Source organism: Callithrix jacchus, chromosome 16 (genome assembly GCF_049354715.1).
Source record: "Callithrix jacchus isolate 240 chromosome 16, calJac240_pri, whole genome shotgun sequence".
In the NCBI taxonomy this organism is placed as follows: Eukaryota; Metazoa; Chordata; class Mammalia; order Primates; family Cebidae; genus Callithrix; species Callithrix jacchus.
The window spans coordinates 72,331,111-72,347,220 of record NC_133517.1 but is presented as its reverse complement, the minus strand read 5'-3'; the positions used below and the strand labels follow the sequence as shown (position 1 = coordinate 72,347,220).

The window sequence follows — 16,110 nt, the reverse complement described above, 5'->3', positions numbered from 1 at the left end:
AGTTAAGCTTATGGCAAGACTATTACCAAAAAGGCTTATGGATAATGATTATAGTTCTGGGGACTTGGGGCAGGACTCAGGTTGCTAAGGAAGACACTGGAAGGAGCAGCTTTGTTAGGAAGCCCTATAGAAGGAACGCTGCGAACTTCCTAGGGCATCTGGGATTGGAAGAGGATGGTAAGACACCAAGAAACTTCCATGGTACATAACAGATTGTGTGGCTACTACATTTGCTACTACTCTGGCTATCACCACATGCCTGCCAGCTTGTTGAGGGTGGGCTACCATAACTAGCAGAATCATTGCTTAGCTTCCAAACAGGGTTTTTTACAGGGTGAATATACAATTTTTGAATCATAAGCAGAGATGACTTTGGGTACTGGTAATACGATTTTACTGAAAATCTGGAGTTGCACAAATAGTTGCTTAGAACATAAAACTACATGGATTTATACATAACAGTTACAGTCGGCATTTATGAGAGGCAGTACAAAAATGTGTTCTGCTTCCACATGATAGAAATTGCATGTAATATCATGATTTAAACAGTATCAGTTATATTGACTAATGGCATGAGATACATCTTACTCAGAATGTCTGACGTTTCCGATAATGGAGGGCAAAAAACACAGTTATATGAGCAACTGAGTTTCTTTTCATTTTCAAATTTGTTTTAGTGATGGTGGGAAGATCTAAGGACAATCCTTCCATTGAAGAAGTAGAAAAAAGTTACAGCACTGTTCTGAACTCATCAAAAATGAAATTAGGCACATGTGCTTCGGCAACCTGAAAAATTAAAAGAATTAAATTACTCATAGTGTTATATTTGAACAATTTCAAAATCTTTATACAAAAAAGAAAAGATATCCTTGGAGCATGGTGCATTACAGGGAAGAGGAGACTCCCATGGGTCGACTACTACTTGAAACAGCCCCTTTCTGTTTCCGGTGCCCTCTGGACTACAGTCTCATTTCTTGGCGCTGCTAACATTTGAGGGGATGCAGTATAGCTCTCCCGCCTCCAAACGTGAGCTCCTTGGCTCTGAAAGGCACCTCAATCTGCAAAGACTGTTCACACTTCTGGGAAGTACTAACAAGTACTCAGGTCACCTAAGACTCTTTATTAACTGATGACCAACCAAGGAAGAACAGGATGTCTAGAAAGTGATGGGGTTGGAGAGGTAGGGGAGGGCAGGAATGAGACACCAAGGCCAGAAGGGGAAGAGCAGGATGGCCCTCAGGCATGCATTCCTGAACCGTTGTTAGGCAAAGCCCCGAGAAAACTAAATTGGGCTGAGTTGGGTAAGTATGTAGAGCTGGGTGATCTCCAAGGGCTGGAGATGAGTATTTTTTATGAGTAGTGTTTAATTTTTTTTCTGATCATAAAGGTATCACCTGCTTATTAGAGGAAATTTAGAAAATGCAAAAGAGTATAAAACTTATTTTTACAGGGGGTGGAGGGCAAGGGGAGGAAGAGAATTAGGACAAACACCTAATGCATATGGGGCTTAAAACCTAGATGACGGGTTGATAGGTGCAGTAAACCACCATGGCACATGTATAATATCTATGTAACAAACCTGCATGTTCTGCATATGTATCCCAGAGCTTAAAATTAAAAAAATTTTTTTAATCTTAATCCCTTAGAGAAAATAACTGGTAACTTTAGTATTGAATTCTTCCAGTTTACACACACACACATACACACACACACACACATCAAAATTAGGATCACATAATACTGTGTCCTTCATTTCTGCTAAATCTTATGAATATAGCAGAACATATCTTGTGCACATATCTTGGTGAACTTTTCATATAGATCCAGCAGGTAAATTCACAGCAGTGGAATTGCTGGGATCGGGGTAAATATATTACAAATGTTTTTAAAAATAGACAAAGCTGGCAGGGCACGGTGGCTCATGCCTGTAATCCCAGCACTTTGGGAGGCCGAGGTGGGTGGATCATGAGGTCCGGAGATCGTGACTATCCTGGAAACATGGTGAAACCCCGTCTCTACTAAAATACAAAAAAATTAGCCGGGCATGGTAGCATGCACCTGTAGTTCCAGCTCCTTGGGAGGCTGAGGCAGGGGAATCTCTTGAACCTGGGAGGCGGAGGTTACAGTGAGCCAAGATCACGCCACTGCACTCCAGCCTGGCGACAGAGCAAGACTGCATCTCAAAACAAAAAAAAGATAAAGCTAAATTGCCCTCCTAAAAAGCTGTTAATATACATATTGATTAACAGCACTGAGAAGTCCCATTTCTCCAAATGCTTCCAAGTAATGGGGGCCCAACATTTTACTTTTCACCAACCTGATGGGTGAAAACAGTCATTTTCTTATTTTTTGGATTTTTGTCCCTTGAATCTAAATGTTTGTCATTTGTATTTCTTTTCTTGAAAACTGCCTATTAATATCCTTTGCCCTTATTCATCTTTTTACAACTGGGTCATTACTATTGTTCTATTGTTCTAGGATCTCCATTCCTGCAACCTCCGCCTCCTGGCTTCAAGCGATTCTCCTGCCTCAGCTTCTGCAGTAGCTGGGATTACAGGTGCGTGCCACCACACCTGACTAATTTTTTCTATTTTTAGGAGAGACGGGGTTTCACCATGTTGGCCAGGCTGGTCTTGAACTCCTGACCTTGTGATCCACCCACCTCAGCCTCCTAAAGTGCTGGGATTATAGGTGTGAGCCACTGCACCTGGCCCACGTTAACCCTTTATGTGTAATTAATTTTGATAACATAGAAGATGTAAAAGGGACTAAGGTGCTATTTTTTATCTGTATGATGAACTTATCTCTGTTGACTAATATTCCTTTTCTCCCTTAATTTGAGATGCTACTTTTCCTTATATGCCACTGTGTGCAGAGGATTTGTTTCTAGGCTACACATTCTTGTTCATTATTCCTTCTGTTCAGTTGCAGACCAGTATATACCAGTACCGCCCTATTTTGGTTTTTATAGTTTTACAATGTTTTAATACTTGATATAATGTTTTAACATCTTTTTTTTAAAGTACTTGCCTAAGTCCTAAGAAATTTTAAAAATATATTTTTTGAAGTTGAAAAAGTACCTGAAATCTTGATTGTAACTGCAGTAAACCTAGAGAGAACTGTTATCTCTGTAATATTTGAGGATCCTCATTTAGAAACATGGACTTTCAGATTTTACATTTAAAATTTTTATAGTTTTTAAATAAAGTGTTCTTTCATATTTCTTATAGAGGTTATTCTTAGCTTTATTATTTCCCTGTCATTTCTGTGAATAGGTCCTTTTTCACACTGTATTTTTTTTAACTGATTAGTGTATTTATTTTGTACATTTATTCTGTAGCCAGCATGTTTTCTGAACTCTGTATTATTTTAATAGTTTTTCACATGATTTTATTGGGTATTCAAGGGACAGTTATCCAGCAATCCCACTACTGGGTATCTACCCAGAGGAAAATAAGTCATTCCTTGAAAAAGATACTTGCACATGCATGTTTATAGCAGCACAATTTACAAATGCAAAATCGTGGAACCAATCCAAATGCCTAACAATCAATGAGTGGATAAAGAAACTGGGATATACATATGATGAAATACTACGCAGCTATAAAAAAGGAATGAATTGGCAGCATTTGCAGTGACCTGGATGAGACTGGAGACTATTCTTCCAAGTGAAGTAACTCAGGGATGGAAAACCCAACATCGTATGTTCTCACTGATATATGGGAGCTAAGCTATGAGGACAAAAAGGCATAAGAAAGACACAATGGACTTTGGGGACCTGGGGGGAAGTATGGGAGGGGGATGAGGGATAAAAGACTACAACCAGGGTGCAATGTATCCTGCTAGGGTGATGGGTGCACCAAAATCTCATGGATCACCACTAAAGAACCTAGGTAACCAAAAACCACCTGTACCCCAGTAACTTATGGAAAAATAAAACAAAAAGGAAGACAATTATATCTCAAATAATAGTCTTTTTTCCAATGTGCATTTCATTTTCATTTCATTTCTTACGGTCTCGCACCTGCATAACAAAAGTAGTTGCAAGAGTCTGTATCGTTGTCATGTCACTGCGACAGTCCTGGTTTTAATGCCACTAGCATTTCACTATTATGTACTAACATTGCTAGTTAATTTTAAAAGTGTATCTTTGGCTCGTGTTGGAAGAAAGTATGTTTGATTCCTAATCTACTAATTTTTAAAAATCAGAAATGATCTTCAGTATCTACTCAAAGTCTTTACATGTCAGTGTCGAGCTCTCTACTTTGAGCTAAAATTTAACGAAGTGGAATTACTAATGAGAAGGGAAGAGGAAAGAATGTCTCAGCAGGTAAAAGGTAGTCTGTCATTTTTGGAAACAGTGGTCACATACAAGTTTAGTTGTGGCATGAACTTAACTGTACTTATTGTGAGAACCAGGCCAGTGGAGAGAGAAAGAACAAACCACACATGATTTTTTCTCTCCCCTGGCCACTTATGGAATTCTCTCCTGGCTTGCCTATTTCACTTAACTCCTGAACCAGGTGAATTCCTTTCAGGAGTACATGGTGGAGCGGAAGAAGGTGGGGAGGGGCATTGTGTTAAACTCTGCAGTTGGTGGAAAAGGCAGGGACATTTCAGCGCTGGGGGCAGAGCAGTGGCAAGAGGTACAGAGGCATCTGCTGTGAATGGCCCATTGGACTTTACTCCTAATGAATCTAGGGCCACTATTATTACCATCTTTTTACAACTGGGTCATTACTATTGTACTTTTCTTTGAGACGGAGTCTCTGTAGCCCAGGCTGGAGTGCAGTGGCACAATCTTGGCTCACTGCAACCTCTGCCTCCTGGATTCAAGCAATTCCCTGCCTCAGCCTCCCAAGTAGTTGAGATTATAGGCACCCACCACCACACCCAGCTAATTTTTATATTTTTAGTAGAGACAAGGTTTCACCATCTTGGCCAGGCTGGTCTGGAACTCCTGACCTTGTGATCTACCCACGTTGGCCTCCCAAAGTACTGGGATTACAGACATGAGTGAGCCACCACACCCGGCCAATATTGTTCTGTATTATCTATCACTTACCCTCCTGGGTAGCTTTGTGTACCGAACATAATCCTCCAGGAACAAAAGGGCACCCACAACATCTGCAGGTATTTCAGGTATCTTCTGGCTGTAATAGAAAAATCAATTAACTGCTTTGCATATAAGCCCTTGGTCAGAATACTGAAAGACTAAATTACCAACAGATTATCTAATGAAGTCAAAGATGAACAAAAACATTAAGCATGCTGTTGATTCCCATCAAGTCATTAACCTTGCTCACATATTTTCAGGAGCTTACACTATAGGGTAAATGTGAGCTTCTCTATATGGTTTATGTGGGCCTTTACAACATAGTCCTTGCTATCTGCGCAGACTCATCTCCCTCTGTTTACATGACTCAGCACCTAGCAGGTCCCATAGTTTCCCATCCCTGCACACTGATTTCAAAGTAAATTTCTAGACATTGTTCGAGTCCCAGGTTGGGTACTTCTTCTCCTGTGGGATCCTCCCTGATTCTCCAGGGCTCTCATAATAATTAGTAGCATTCTCCAAGCCTCTGAATTTTTCAACTGTGTGCTGGCTTCCCGACAAGAGTATCAGCTCCTCAAGGGCCTGGGTCATGTGTCCATCTTCGTATCTCCAGCATCTGGAATTGTGCCTGGCTTGTCCTGCTTATTTGAGGGTATCAAATAAATACAGCATCTAGCAATTTTTCATATGGGATTTTACTCATATATTCATTCATTCGGCAACTACAATCCCAAGGACTATCCCAGAACTGGGAACACAAGCAAAGTACATGCCAGTCTCTTTATAGAGCTAATGTTCCCTGTTGTTTACATCAAAATGAGTTTTTAGATGTTAAAACTATTTCCAACTTCTGTACCAATTGGCATTTTCTAACGAACAAATAATTTTTGGTACTATTAATAGATTACTGGCTAATTTCGCTGATGAATTGTTGCCTTTGGAAGGGTTGAGTGACTGTACCTAGCAAAGTTCTCCCTGCTCTCAGTCTTTCTGTCTGTGACCAGGGCTGTATTTGCTCTGCTTGGGGCAAAAGAAAGGCTGGAGTCACAGCTGGTCTCCTGTAGCCTGATCACCACCCTCAGGGTTGCCAGTAACATGCTGAGCCATACTTAAGCCTTTACTGCCATTAGTGAAGAAAAAATAGAAGAAGGAGGACCTGTCCAATTTGACAAGCAGGGAGCTATGACTGGAATAGCCAGTTTTGTGGAGGTTACTTGCTAATCATCCCCTCACCACCTGACCTGGAGTCCTTCGCCTCCTGTCCGGGATCCTGGGCCAGATGCGCTAGGTTTTTATGAGCCTACTGCTTTCCTTGTCAACTGATCTCACTTTGTGATTGTTACAATTTCATTTTTGAGATTTTTATCTTTGAATTCTCTTCTATTTTTCAATTGCTAAAAACTATGGTTTTGAAGCAAGTCTAAACATATATCCCAGGAAAACACCAGTGTTTGTTGTTCAGTTCATTAACTAAGATGAGGAGGAAATGGCCTGATGGCAGCTCATGGGAGGAAGCAATACTGGAATTTAGAAAAAATACAAAATCAGTATGAGCCACTGGTGTGCACTGGATGTCAAGAACCCATCACTGCAGAGCCGAGATCACGCCACTGCACTCCATCCTGGGTGACAGAGCAAGATTCTTTCTCAAACAACAACAACATAAAAACCCACCATTGCAATTACAGCTGCTCTACTGTCCACAGAGGGCCCAGAATGAAGAAGTGTAATACTCCTCTGCGCCAAGGGGAGGGCTGTGCTTGGAATCCCACTACAAGTTTGGGAAGCCACATTTTAAGATTGTTAATAACAGACTAGAACACCCAGAAGAAGTCACTCGCTATGGTGAGTAGCCTCTAAACTCCAACACATCAGGAAGAGGGGGCTTATCTAAACAAGGAGAAGACCTAAGACAGATGACATACCAAATTGGAAGTAATGTTGCAAAGTAGCCTGCATTTATTCCGTATGATTTCAAAGAGTAGAGAAAAGCTCAGTGAGTAAAATATCCAGAGACGTGGGCTCTAATAATCACAATCAGGAACTTTCTAATGAGAACCACACTTAGCCAGTGGACTGAGTGGCCTGGAGAGGTAGCAAGAGCCCCATCAGCGAGTGTTCCAGCGGTAGCTGGATGACGACATGTCTTAGAGCTCACTCATGCACTTAGTGGGAGGTCATCTAAATGACCTCAAAATTTCCAGTTCGAGGAGTCAGTAGTATTTTGTGTGGACTTAGAAGATCGCTTTTATTCATTTTACTTTTTTTTTTTTGAGATGAAGTCTCACTCTGTTGCCCAGGCTGGAGTGCAGTGGTGCAATCTCGGCTCACTGCACCTTCAGAGGCCTCCTGGGTTAAAGCAATTCTCCTGCCTCAGCCTCCCAAGTAGATGAGATTACAGGTGCCCACCACCACACCCAGCTAACTTTTGTGGGGTTCTTTTTTCAGTAGAGATGGGGTTTCACCATGTTGGTCAGGCTGGTCTTGAACTCCTAACCTCAAGTAATCTGCCCACCTTGGCCTCCCAAAGTGCTGGGATTACAGGCTTGAGCCATTGTGCCCAGCTACTTTAATAAGTTTTTAAGTTATAGTGGCAAAAATCACCAAGTGGACATGACAGAAAAGGTTATTTAGCCAGGCTGACCCTTTAGGATAGCAGAGAAGGAGGCTCAGGACCCAGCATCTCATGGAAATAACTTTTTTTCCTTATCCCAGAAAAGCCACATTTAGGGGCAGGGAGAAAGAACTGGCAGGAATGAAAGCTTTATAAGTACTGTATCAAATAGTGACTCCTGTGAAATTTGCTTCTCTACAGGCAGAGACTGCCCAGGCTTTGACACTGACATGTTCTCTGACTCCCACTGAAGTGAGTGGAATCATCTCTTGGCAGTGGCCCAGCAGGAGTTCAGGCTCTCTCTGAGATCGAAGAGCTGGATCCGAGAGTGCAGAGGAACAGGGCTACAGTTTCTTTCCCATGGCAGTTACTAATCATAGTCCTGAGTCACTCCTGGAAAATCACTGTGAGTATACCTAATGGAGTTCCCCTGGCAAGGTGACTAAGGATGGGCACAGCCATAATTGCTATAAACAAGGAGATATGCCCTGACTTGCTTTACAGAGAAGGGTGAGCAACCATTTCCCAGCTCTGTGAAGGCTATAAGAAGAGGAATTTGGTAATGTGAGGTTTAAGTTAGGTTTTGTGACATGAAGTCCCCTGTAGTCACGGTTGGTCTTCTGTACCTCGTACACTGCTCCACCGTGGAGCAGATGAACTGACCGATCAGCGCCAGGAACTGCTCGGTGTACCGGGAATGGAACTGCTTCAGCAGAGTGAGCAGTCCCAGGACAAGCGGCGGCCAGTCAACCGGGTCGGTTGGTTTTCGGCAGACCATCCCTGCAAGGGGACAAATTGCAACAGCACATGAATATTAGTTATTAACATGTTAAATGTTAACGCTGTGAATGTCAAAATGTTTGGGGCCCATAGCCTCACTGGCAGATGATTTTTTGGAAAGAATGACAACCCTGGACCATATTTTGAATTAGCCACAGGATGCTGGGGCATTAAAGTGGTCTGAAGGATTCAAAACCAATAAAACAGTTACTAAATTTTATAATTATCATTACTGGTTCTTTTGAATTATTCAATTAACATATACTATTGTAGCAAATTTTAAAGATATAGATAAATGCAAATGAGAAAAAAAAATCACTCTAACTGACTTCTGTTAACAGCACCATGACATAATAGATACCTTGGACTATAGATACACTTAAGTGAAAAGCTGGACTAAATATTTTTAGAGTATCTTTAAACAAATGTTGAGTATTTTATATATAATATATAAAAACATATATATAATATATATGTATTATTTATATATTATATATTTATATAAATATATATTATTTATATTATGTATACATATATATAAAAGAATCTGCAGAAGTTAAGACAGTGGAAGAAGGACATTTACAAAGTGAATGAGTATCAAAGCTGACCTTTACACTAAAGATTTTTTTTTAAATTGGAGATGGGATCTTGCTATGTTGCCCAGGCTGGAATGCAGTGGCTATTCACAGGTGCAATCATAGCACCATATAGCCTTGAATTCCTGGGCTCAAACAATGCTACTGCCTCTCAAACAATGCTGCTGCCTCAGCTTCCCGAGTAGCTGGGACTATAGTTGTGTACCACTGTACCTGGCTCTACACTAAAGATTTCTGTTGAAATGTGGAGACCCTGAAGTCTGCCTGGATGGCTGCATGGGAAACCACACAATGTTGAAAAAGAGTAACATCGGAAGACTTAGGTTGCCTGATTTCAAGCTCTCTCTAGTTTCAATAATCAAGACACTATGGCATAAGAATAGACAAATAGATCCATGGAACAAAATCGAGAATCTAGAGATAGTCCCGCCCTCATATGAGTAATTAAATAGCCACAAATATACAAAATAATTTTTAAAAAGATAAATCTTTCAATAAATGACACTGAAACTGGATAGCCTTATAGGGGAACAATAAACCTTGACCCCTACCTCACACTGTACACAAAGAACAATTAGAGATGGACCACTGGCCTCAATGTAAAAGCAAAGTTTATGGAACTTTTAGAAAAAATATCGAAGATATCACTGTGACCTTGGAGAAAACAGAGATTTCTCTTTTTTTTTGAGATGGAGTCTCACTATGCCGCCTAGGCTGGAGTGCAATGGTGCAATCTTGGCTCACTGCAACCTTTGTTTCCCAGGTTCTAGTGATTCTCCTGTCTCAGCCTCCTGCGTAGCTGGCATTATAGGCACATGCCACCATGCCCAGCTAATTTTTGTATTTTTAGTAGAGACAGGGTTTTACTATGTTGACCAGGCTGGTCTCAAACTCCTGACCTCAGGTGATGCTCTCATATCAGCCTCCCAAAGTGCTGGGATTACAGGCATGAGCCACTGTACCCAGCCTGGGAGATATTTCTTAGACAAGATCAAGAGGAATAATTATGGACAAAGGAAAAAAATGGACAAATTGGATGCTGTCAACAGCAAAAACTTCTGCTCATTAAAGTTACCAGTTAAAAAAAAAATACATAGATAAGCCACAGCTTGTAAGAAAATATTCTCAAAACATATATCTAACAAAGAACTTGTATCCATAATATATACATAACTCCTACAACTCCGTAATAAGAGGGCAAACAATTTAGAAGCGAGCAAGAGTAAAACAGGCACTTTGCAGAGAATATAAGGAATGACCAATAAGTAGATGAAAAAGTACTCAAATGATTAATCATCAGAAAAAGGCAAATTAAAGCTGCAACAAGATATCATACATACCCATCAGGATGGCTAAAATGGGCTGGGTGCAGTGGCTCATGCCTGTAATCTTAGCTCTTTGGGAGGCTGACGTGGGTGGAACACTTGAGGCCAAGAGTTCGAGACCAGTCTGGCCAACATGATAAAACCCGTCTCTAATAAAATGCAAACATTAGCTGGGCATAGTGATGATGCCTGTAGCCTGTAATTTTAGCTACTCAGGTGGCTGAGGCAGAACTGCTTGAACCTGGGAGGCAGAGGCAGCAGTGAGCTGAGATTGCAACACTGCATTCCAGCCTGGGTGACAGAGCAGACTCCGTCTCAAAAAAAAAAAAAAAATGGCTAAAATGAAAGTAACTGATGCCACCAAATAATGGTGAGGATGTGGAGTACACATATACTCACTCTTCGGACAAAGGGTTGGCAGTTTCTTATCAAGTAAACTGGTTAGACAGACTCTCAGATCCCATATTTGAGATCTTGTGAAGACTGGGAAATCTCTTCCCCAAACCAGAGAAGCCTAAACAAGTGATCCTGAATTACCCAACGTAGGCCTTGGCAATTCAGAACATGGAGGAATAATCCTAACAGGGCTCAGTATGGAAAAAGAATCCTTGGCTGGGCGTGGTGGTTCATTCCTATAACCCCAGCACCCTGGGAGGCCAAGACAGGCGGATCACGAGGTCAAGAGATGTAGACCATCCTGGTCAACATGGTGAAACCCCGTTTCTACTAAAAAAAATACAAAAATTAGCTGGGTGTGGTGACATGCGCCTGTAATCCCAGCTACTTGGGAGGCTGAGGCAGGAGAACAGCCTGAACCCAGGAGGCAGAGATTGCAATGAGCTGAGATCATGCCATTGCACTCCAGCTGGCAACAGAGCGAGACTCCCTCACAAAAAAGAATCCTTTCCAGGCGGAAAGCAAAAGTTAACAACAAACACCAGGCCCAGTATGCATTTCTTAGGTCAGTCTTGAGAACAGTGTTTATAAGATTAAATACATGTTTTTAGGATATATAGTTTCAAGGCTCTCTTTATAGTTTCGATAATCAAGACACTACTGGCATAAGAAAAGATAAATAGATCAGTGGAACAGAATAGAGAGTCTAGAGGCAGTCCCACCGTTATATGAGCAAGTGAATATCCACAAAGATACCAAACAATTGTTCCTTCCTGGTCCTACCGTAATTTAGTTCCTACATTAACACATCAGTCTTATTGACGAGAAGAATTAGTCAGTTATAAATACTACATTTCTACGATAAATAAAGGTTTTGTTGTGTTATGTTTTGTTTTAAGATCTGGGAATTCCAATGGAGAGTGCTACTTTCCATAAGCAGCTTTACAATCAAGGTGCCAGATGTAGGCCTTGGCAATTCAGAACATGGAGGAATAATCCTAACGGGACTCTGTACAGAAAAGTAATCCTTCCTAGGTGGAAAGCAATGAATCATATACACAATGAAAAAAAATATTATCTTAGAATGAGAATAGTTAACAAAGAGTTATTCTTTGATGAAAAGAAGATTCTTTCTGTACTGGCAATTCTTCATTATCAAGAATCATATATTCCTATTGAATAATATAGCGCAGAGAACAGAGAGAGAATATGAATCTCTGAATCTTGAGATGAACCTTTATATTATGCTTGGGATGGTCCTTTAAATGTATTTTGACCAATATTTAGATAGGGACTCAAAATCTGTTGGGCACTCAGTTTGTGGGTAACTTGGCCAAAGTAACATAGGTGATAAGTGGTGGGGCCAGAATCCAAACACCCATTTGTTCCCTGCCTCCTACAGCAAGTTTATTAAGGACATCATTCCCTACCCTCTGTGACAATCACAGGCATTGTCATGGAAGCAGTGTCTAGAATCAATGACTACTTTTGAATGAGAGAATAAAACCATTAAAGAGATTCCACATTTTCACCCTGAAAAAGCTTATGAAATAGGAAACTAAGGAAGAAACGTATTTAGGAATCTCTAGTTAAGAAAAAATAACGATTACATTTGTAGAAATGTTCTTATAATGTTTTTAAAGTAAATTAAAGTCTATAGTGAAATTCTTAAAAATTCATTCAGTTAGATACAAAGTTTGAAGGCAGAGGAAACACTTGCATACCTATTATGTAACTTCAAAAATATTCTGACCAATGACAAAAATAAATTAGGGTTATATTCCTGGAGAATGAAAGCCTTTGGTGTCCCTTGTTTGTTCTGAATATTATGACATATAATCAAACATAAAATATTAGATGTTCATATATTCATATAAGGCTCACACCTGTAATGCCAGCACTTTGGGAGGCTGAGGTGGGCGGATCATCTGAGGTCAGGAGCTTGAGACCAGCCTGGTCAACATGGTGAAACCCTGTCTCTACTAAAAATATAAAAAAAATTAGCCAGGTGTGGTAGTGCGCACCTGTAATCCCAGCTACTTGGGAGGCTGAATAAGGAGAATCGCTTGAACCTGGGAGGCAGAGGCCGAGACCGCACCACTGCACTCCAGCCTGGGCAACGAGCAAAACTCCATCTCTAAATAAATAAACAAATAAAAATAAATCCATTGTCTACAGTTCATGAAAGGGCATCGTATTTCAGAAGCATAAAGACTTGAATTTCATAAACACAAATTTAACTAAGAAAAGATCTCATATCTGACATAGGCATTCTATACAAAAAGCTATTTAGTTAGATGTAAATCTGTTGGTAGTGTTACTCACTGCAAAGAATAAATGTCATACGTACCTAGATTTTTGGTGTACTGAAGTTTTGGCAACTGAGCAATCAAAAATAGGAAGTTGACAATTGGAAAATAGGGTAAGCGCTTCGTTGTTATGTATATCTGGAAAGAGAAAGGTAAGAAAAATGGATGGTTAATTCATACTGTACAGTACCACAGAATAGGTTTCCAAGTGAAAAGCTTCAATTTTACTTCAATTTGCTCTTCGGCCTTCCTCAAACATGGATGGTTCCATTTATTTGCTGCCTTCCGAGTTTTATTTAACACACCTGGCCCTGCCCACATAAATACCTGTATCACAATTTGCCGAAAACAATTTTGCTTAGAGTGACATTCCCCCTGAATCCTGTTAATGTCATTAATAAAGAGAGGGAGGAATGAGTGATGAGCAACAATGGGAGGGGAAGGCAAAATGAAGAGCAGTGGCGGCAGAGCTGGAGGGGAATTCAGCGGGAGTGTAGGAGGAAGAAGAGGAGCAAGAGATGGAAAGAAGGAAGAAGGTGAGGAGGAGGAGGGAGAGTGAAGGGAAAAGATCTGTGTAGCAGTGAGTGGTGGTATCTAAGTAGAAAGAGAGCAAAATTCTTGTTTGTCATTTGCTGTCCCCTGGGCAATGTCACAGAGCAGTCTCTCTTCCAGATATCACAGCAGAAACTATAGTCAGGGAGTTCACGGCCAGGTCCAGACTCCCAGCTGGCTGATTCCACAGGAGACAAGGTAGCACACAGGTCAGGAGCACGGGCTCTGGTCAGACTGCCTGGCTCCTCCACTTGCCAGTTAGCCTCTGATCCTCAGGTTCCTCACCTCATAATGGCATCTTTCATAGGGCTTGTTGTGAGATTAAGTGAGATAATACATGATGAGGGTTAAGAGAGTCCACTTGTTACATAGTAAATATTCAAGACATTAGCTACTATTCAGGTTTGTAATCCTCTTTTTTTTTTTTTGAGGTGGAGTCTCGCACTGCCGCTGCCTGGGCTGGAGTGCAATGGCATGATCTCAGCTCACTGCAACCTCTGTCCTCTGGGTTCAATGTGATTCTCCTGCCTCAGTCTCCAGAATTTCAAATTTTATAGATTTTAGAAAGATAATATAGGGGATAGGGTGATGCACTATAATCAAAGTCTGCATCAAAACATTTGAATGTTTATAGAAAGGAAGATAAATAGTATAAACAGCCTTATGTCAGCTCAGGACAGATTTTGCCACCCAAAGAGATCTGGCACTGAGTTATGAAAAACCTTCAGTTCTTAAAGGTTTTCTGAGCTCAGAACTGCAGGAAAGAGTCTGTAGCTCCTATGATGACTGGGATTAGTGGCAGCCCCAAAGGGAAGCATCTCTGGGCAAGACAGATCAATGCTACCATTTTGGGTTTGCTGGGTCTTGATGATGAAACTGCAAACCCCAGTGAAACCCAAAACAAATCTCTTCCACTGATGCAGCACTTTTTGCTCTGTCAGGAGCTTTCACTAGCGCTATAGCACTTGATTCTCACAGACCTGAGCCAGGCGGGGAAAGTGTAATGATGGCTTAGAAAGGGCAGGGAACTGAATGGAATGAAGGCTCTGGGGTCTGAACCCAGGTTCTCCTGGTATCTCTGCACAGTGATCTGTTACCTGGGCTAAATCCCCTTTGTACCATTCTGTTCCCCTACCCCCACCATTATATATTTTAATTATTCACCTTATTCAGTGGGTTGTGAATGCCAGCTGCCTCCAGATAGGCTGTGATTTCATATAAAAGTGTGTTGTCTTCTTTGGGATAAGGAAGCGAAGGGTCCTGATAGTGGGCTTCAATGTCTGCTAGGAGAGCCCTAAATGAAGAAAAACCCCAGAGATAAACATTAGTGATTAAATAAATTTATACAAGAGTTAATTCAGGCCAGTGATGTAAACTTTTCAAGCCTTAGTTTCCTCATCTGTAAAATGAGAGCTTGATCCCCTTAATTCTCAATCCATGCCTGTGATTAGTTTTAAGTGGAAAATTTGACCTAGAATTACTTTATCTTTTGGAATCAACCTCAATTAAATGCATTCACCATTCAAATTTTCATGAATTGACTGAACTGTTCTTAATACCTGCTTTGTCAAAAACACTGACTTAGTGAGTGAGAAGCAGGGATTATTTATCTGTAAGTAGGCAGCCTCAAATGACAGCAGGTTGCTGGTGAGGCGGAGGATATGAGTTCCCTCTGGGACAGGCCTCCATAACCACTCTTGGTAATCAGCATACTTCCAACTGCCCTCTGGATGATGAGTGATCAGCCCTGTAGAAAGCCAGTTGTAGATTTTGGTATTAATTGCTTTCTAAAATCGGTGCAAGTATCTAGCAGTGGTCTGGTGTGTCTCTCACTCACTCTCTCTAATGGATTCATTTATTCAGCTGACATGTATTGAATCATGTGATCAGTAAATGTCAGCTGAAAAACAAATCCATTAGAGAAAGTGAGTGAGATACAGAGATACACGGAGGGGACAATAATGAGGAAAGAGGCTCCGGAAGACAGATTTGATTATCCATTGGCAAGGAAGCCTATAAATTCAGACCTCTCACCTAAAAGTAACTTAAAAGAGTAAGAAATGTGCTTAGATGATGAACAATCCAAGCCCACAGATGGCTGTTTCAAACCCTGGCACTTACTTATTGAGATTCTCCAGAGCAGCTGCCAGATGTTTAGAGTCAAACCGACAAGAATAATTTAATTCATTGGCAATCTGTTGTCTCAGAATCTGCATCTGCCCAACCTGTGCACAAGCAAGAGAAAGAATAGGTAGAATATTCAAGCATTTCAGAGTGACTGAGGAGGTAAACACAAAGATGGCAATTCTTCTCTGGGCCTTCACAACACTCTACAGGAAAAAAAATAAGGATTTCCTGGACTAATCTCTTGGCTAAGACTAGTACTGGACCTGATGGAGCACCAGAGGCCCTTCAAGGAATGTCTGGATGGACTCCCATACCCCAACCTATGGGAGTCATACCCCGAAAGTCTATGATTAAC

At 41.0% G+C, this 16,110-nt stretch overlaps 1 protein-coding gene across 4 annotated transcripts in view; it reads right to left on the bottom strand.

Annotated features, from left to right (window-relative positions):
• Nucleotides 1–377: 377 nt before the first annotated feature.
• The window catches only part of WASHC5 (WASH complex subunit 5), a 67,165-nt gene continuing 51,432 nt past the window's right edge, over nt 378–16,110 (bottom strand). For all 4 annotated transcript variants that reach the window (XM_054246751.2, XM_002759233.6, XM_054246752.2 and 1 more), the window contains 6 exons: nt 15,750–15,853; nt 14,793–14,922; nt 13,118–13,214; nt 8,297–8,450; nt 5,066–5,153; nt 378–786 (listed from right to left, as the gene is read on the bottom strand). In XM_054246751.2, coding sequence (XP_054102726.2) covers nt 730–786; nt 5,066–5,153; nt 8,297–8,450; nt 13,118–13,214; nt 14,793–14,922; nt 15,750–15,853 — 630 coding nt within the window. In that variant the 3' untranslated portion in view covers nt 378–729. The remainder of the gene's footprint in view (nt 787–5,065; nt 5,154–8,296; nt 8,451–13,117; nt 13,215–14,792; nt 14,923–15,749; nt 15,854–16,110) is intronic.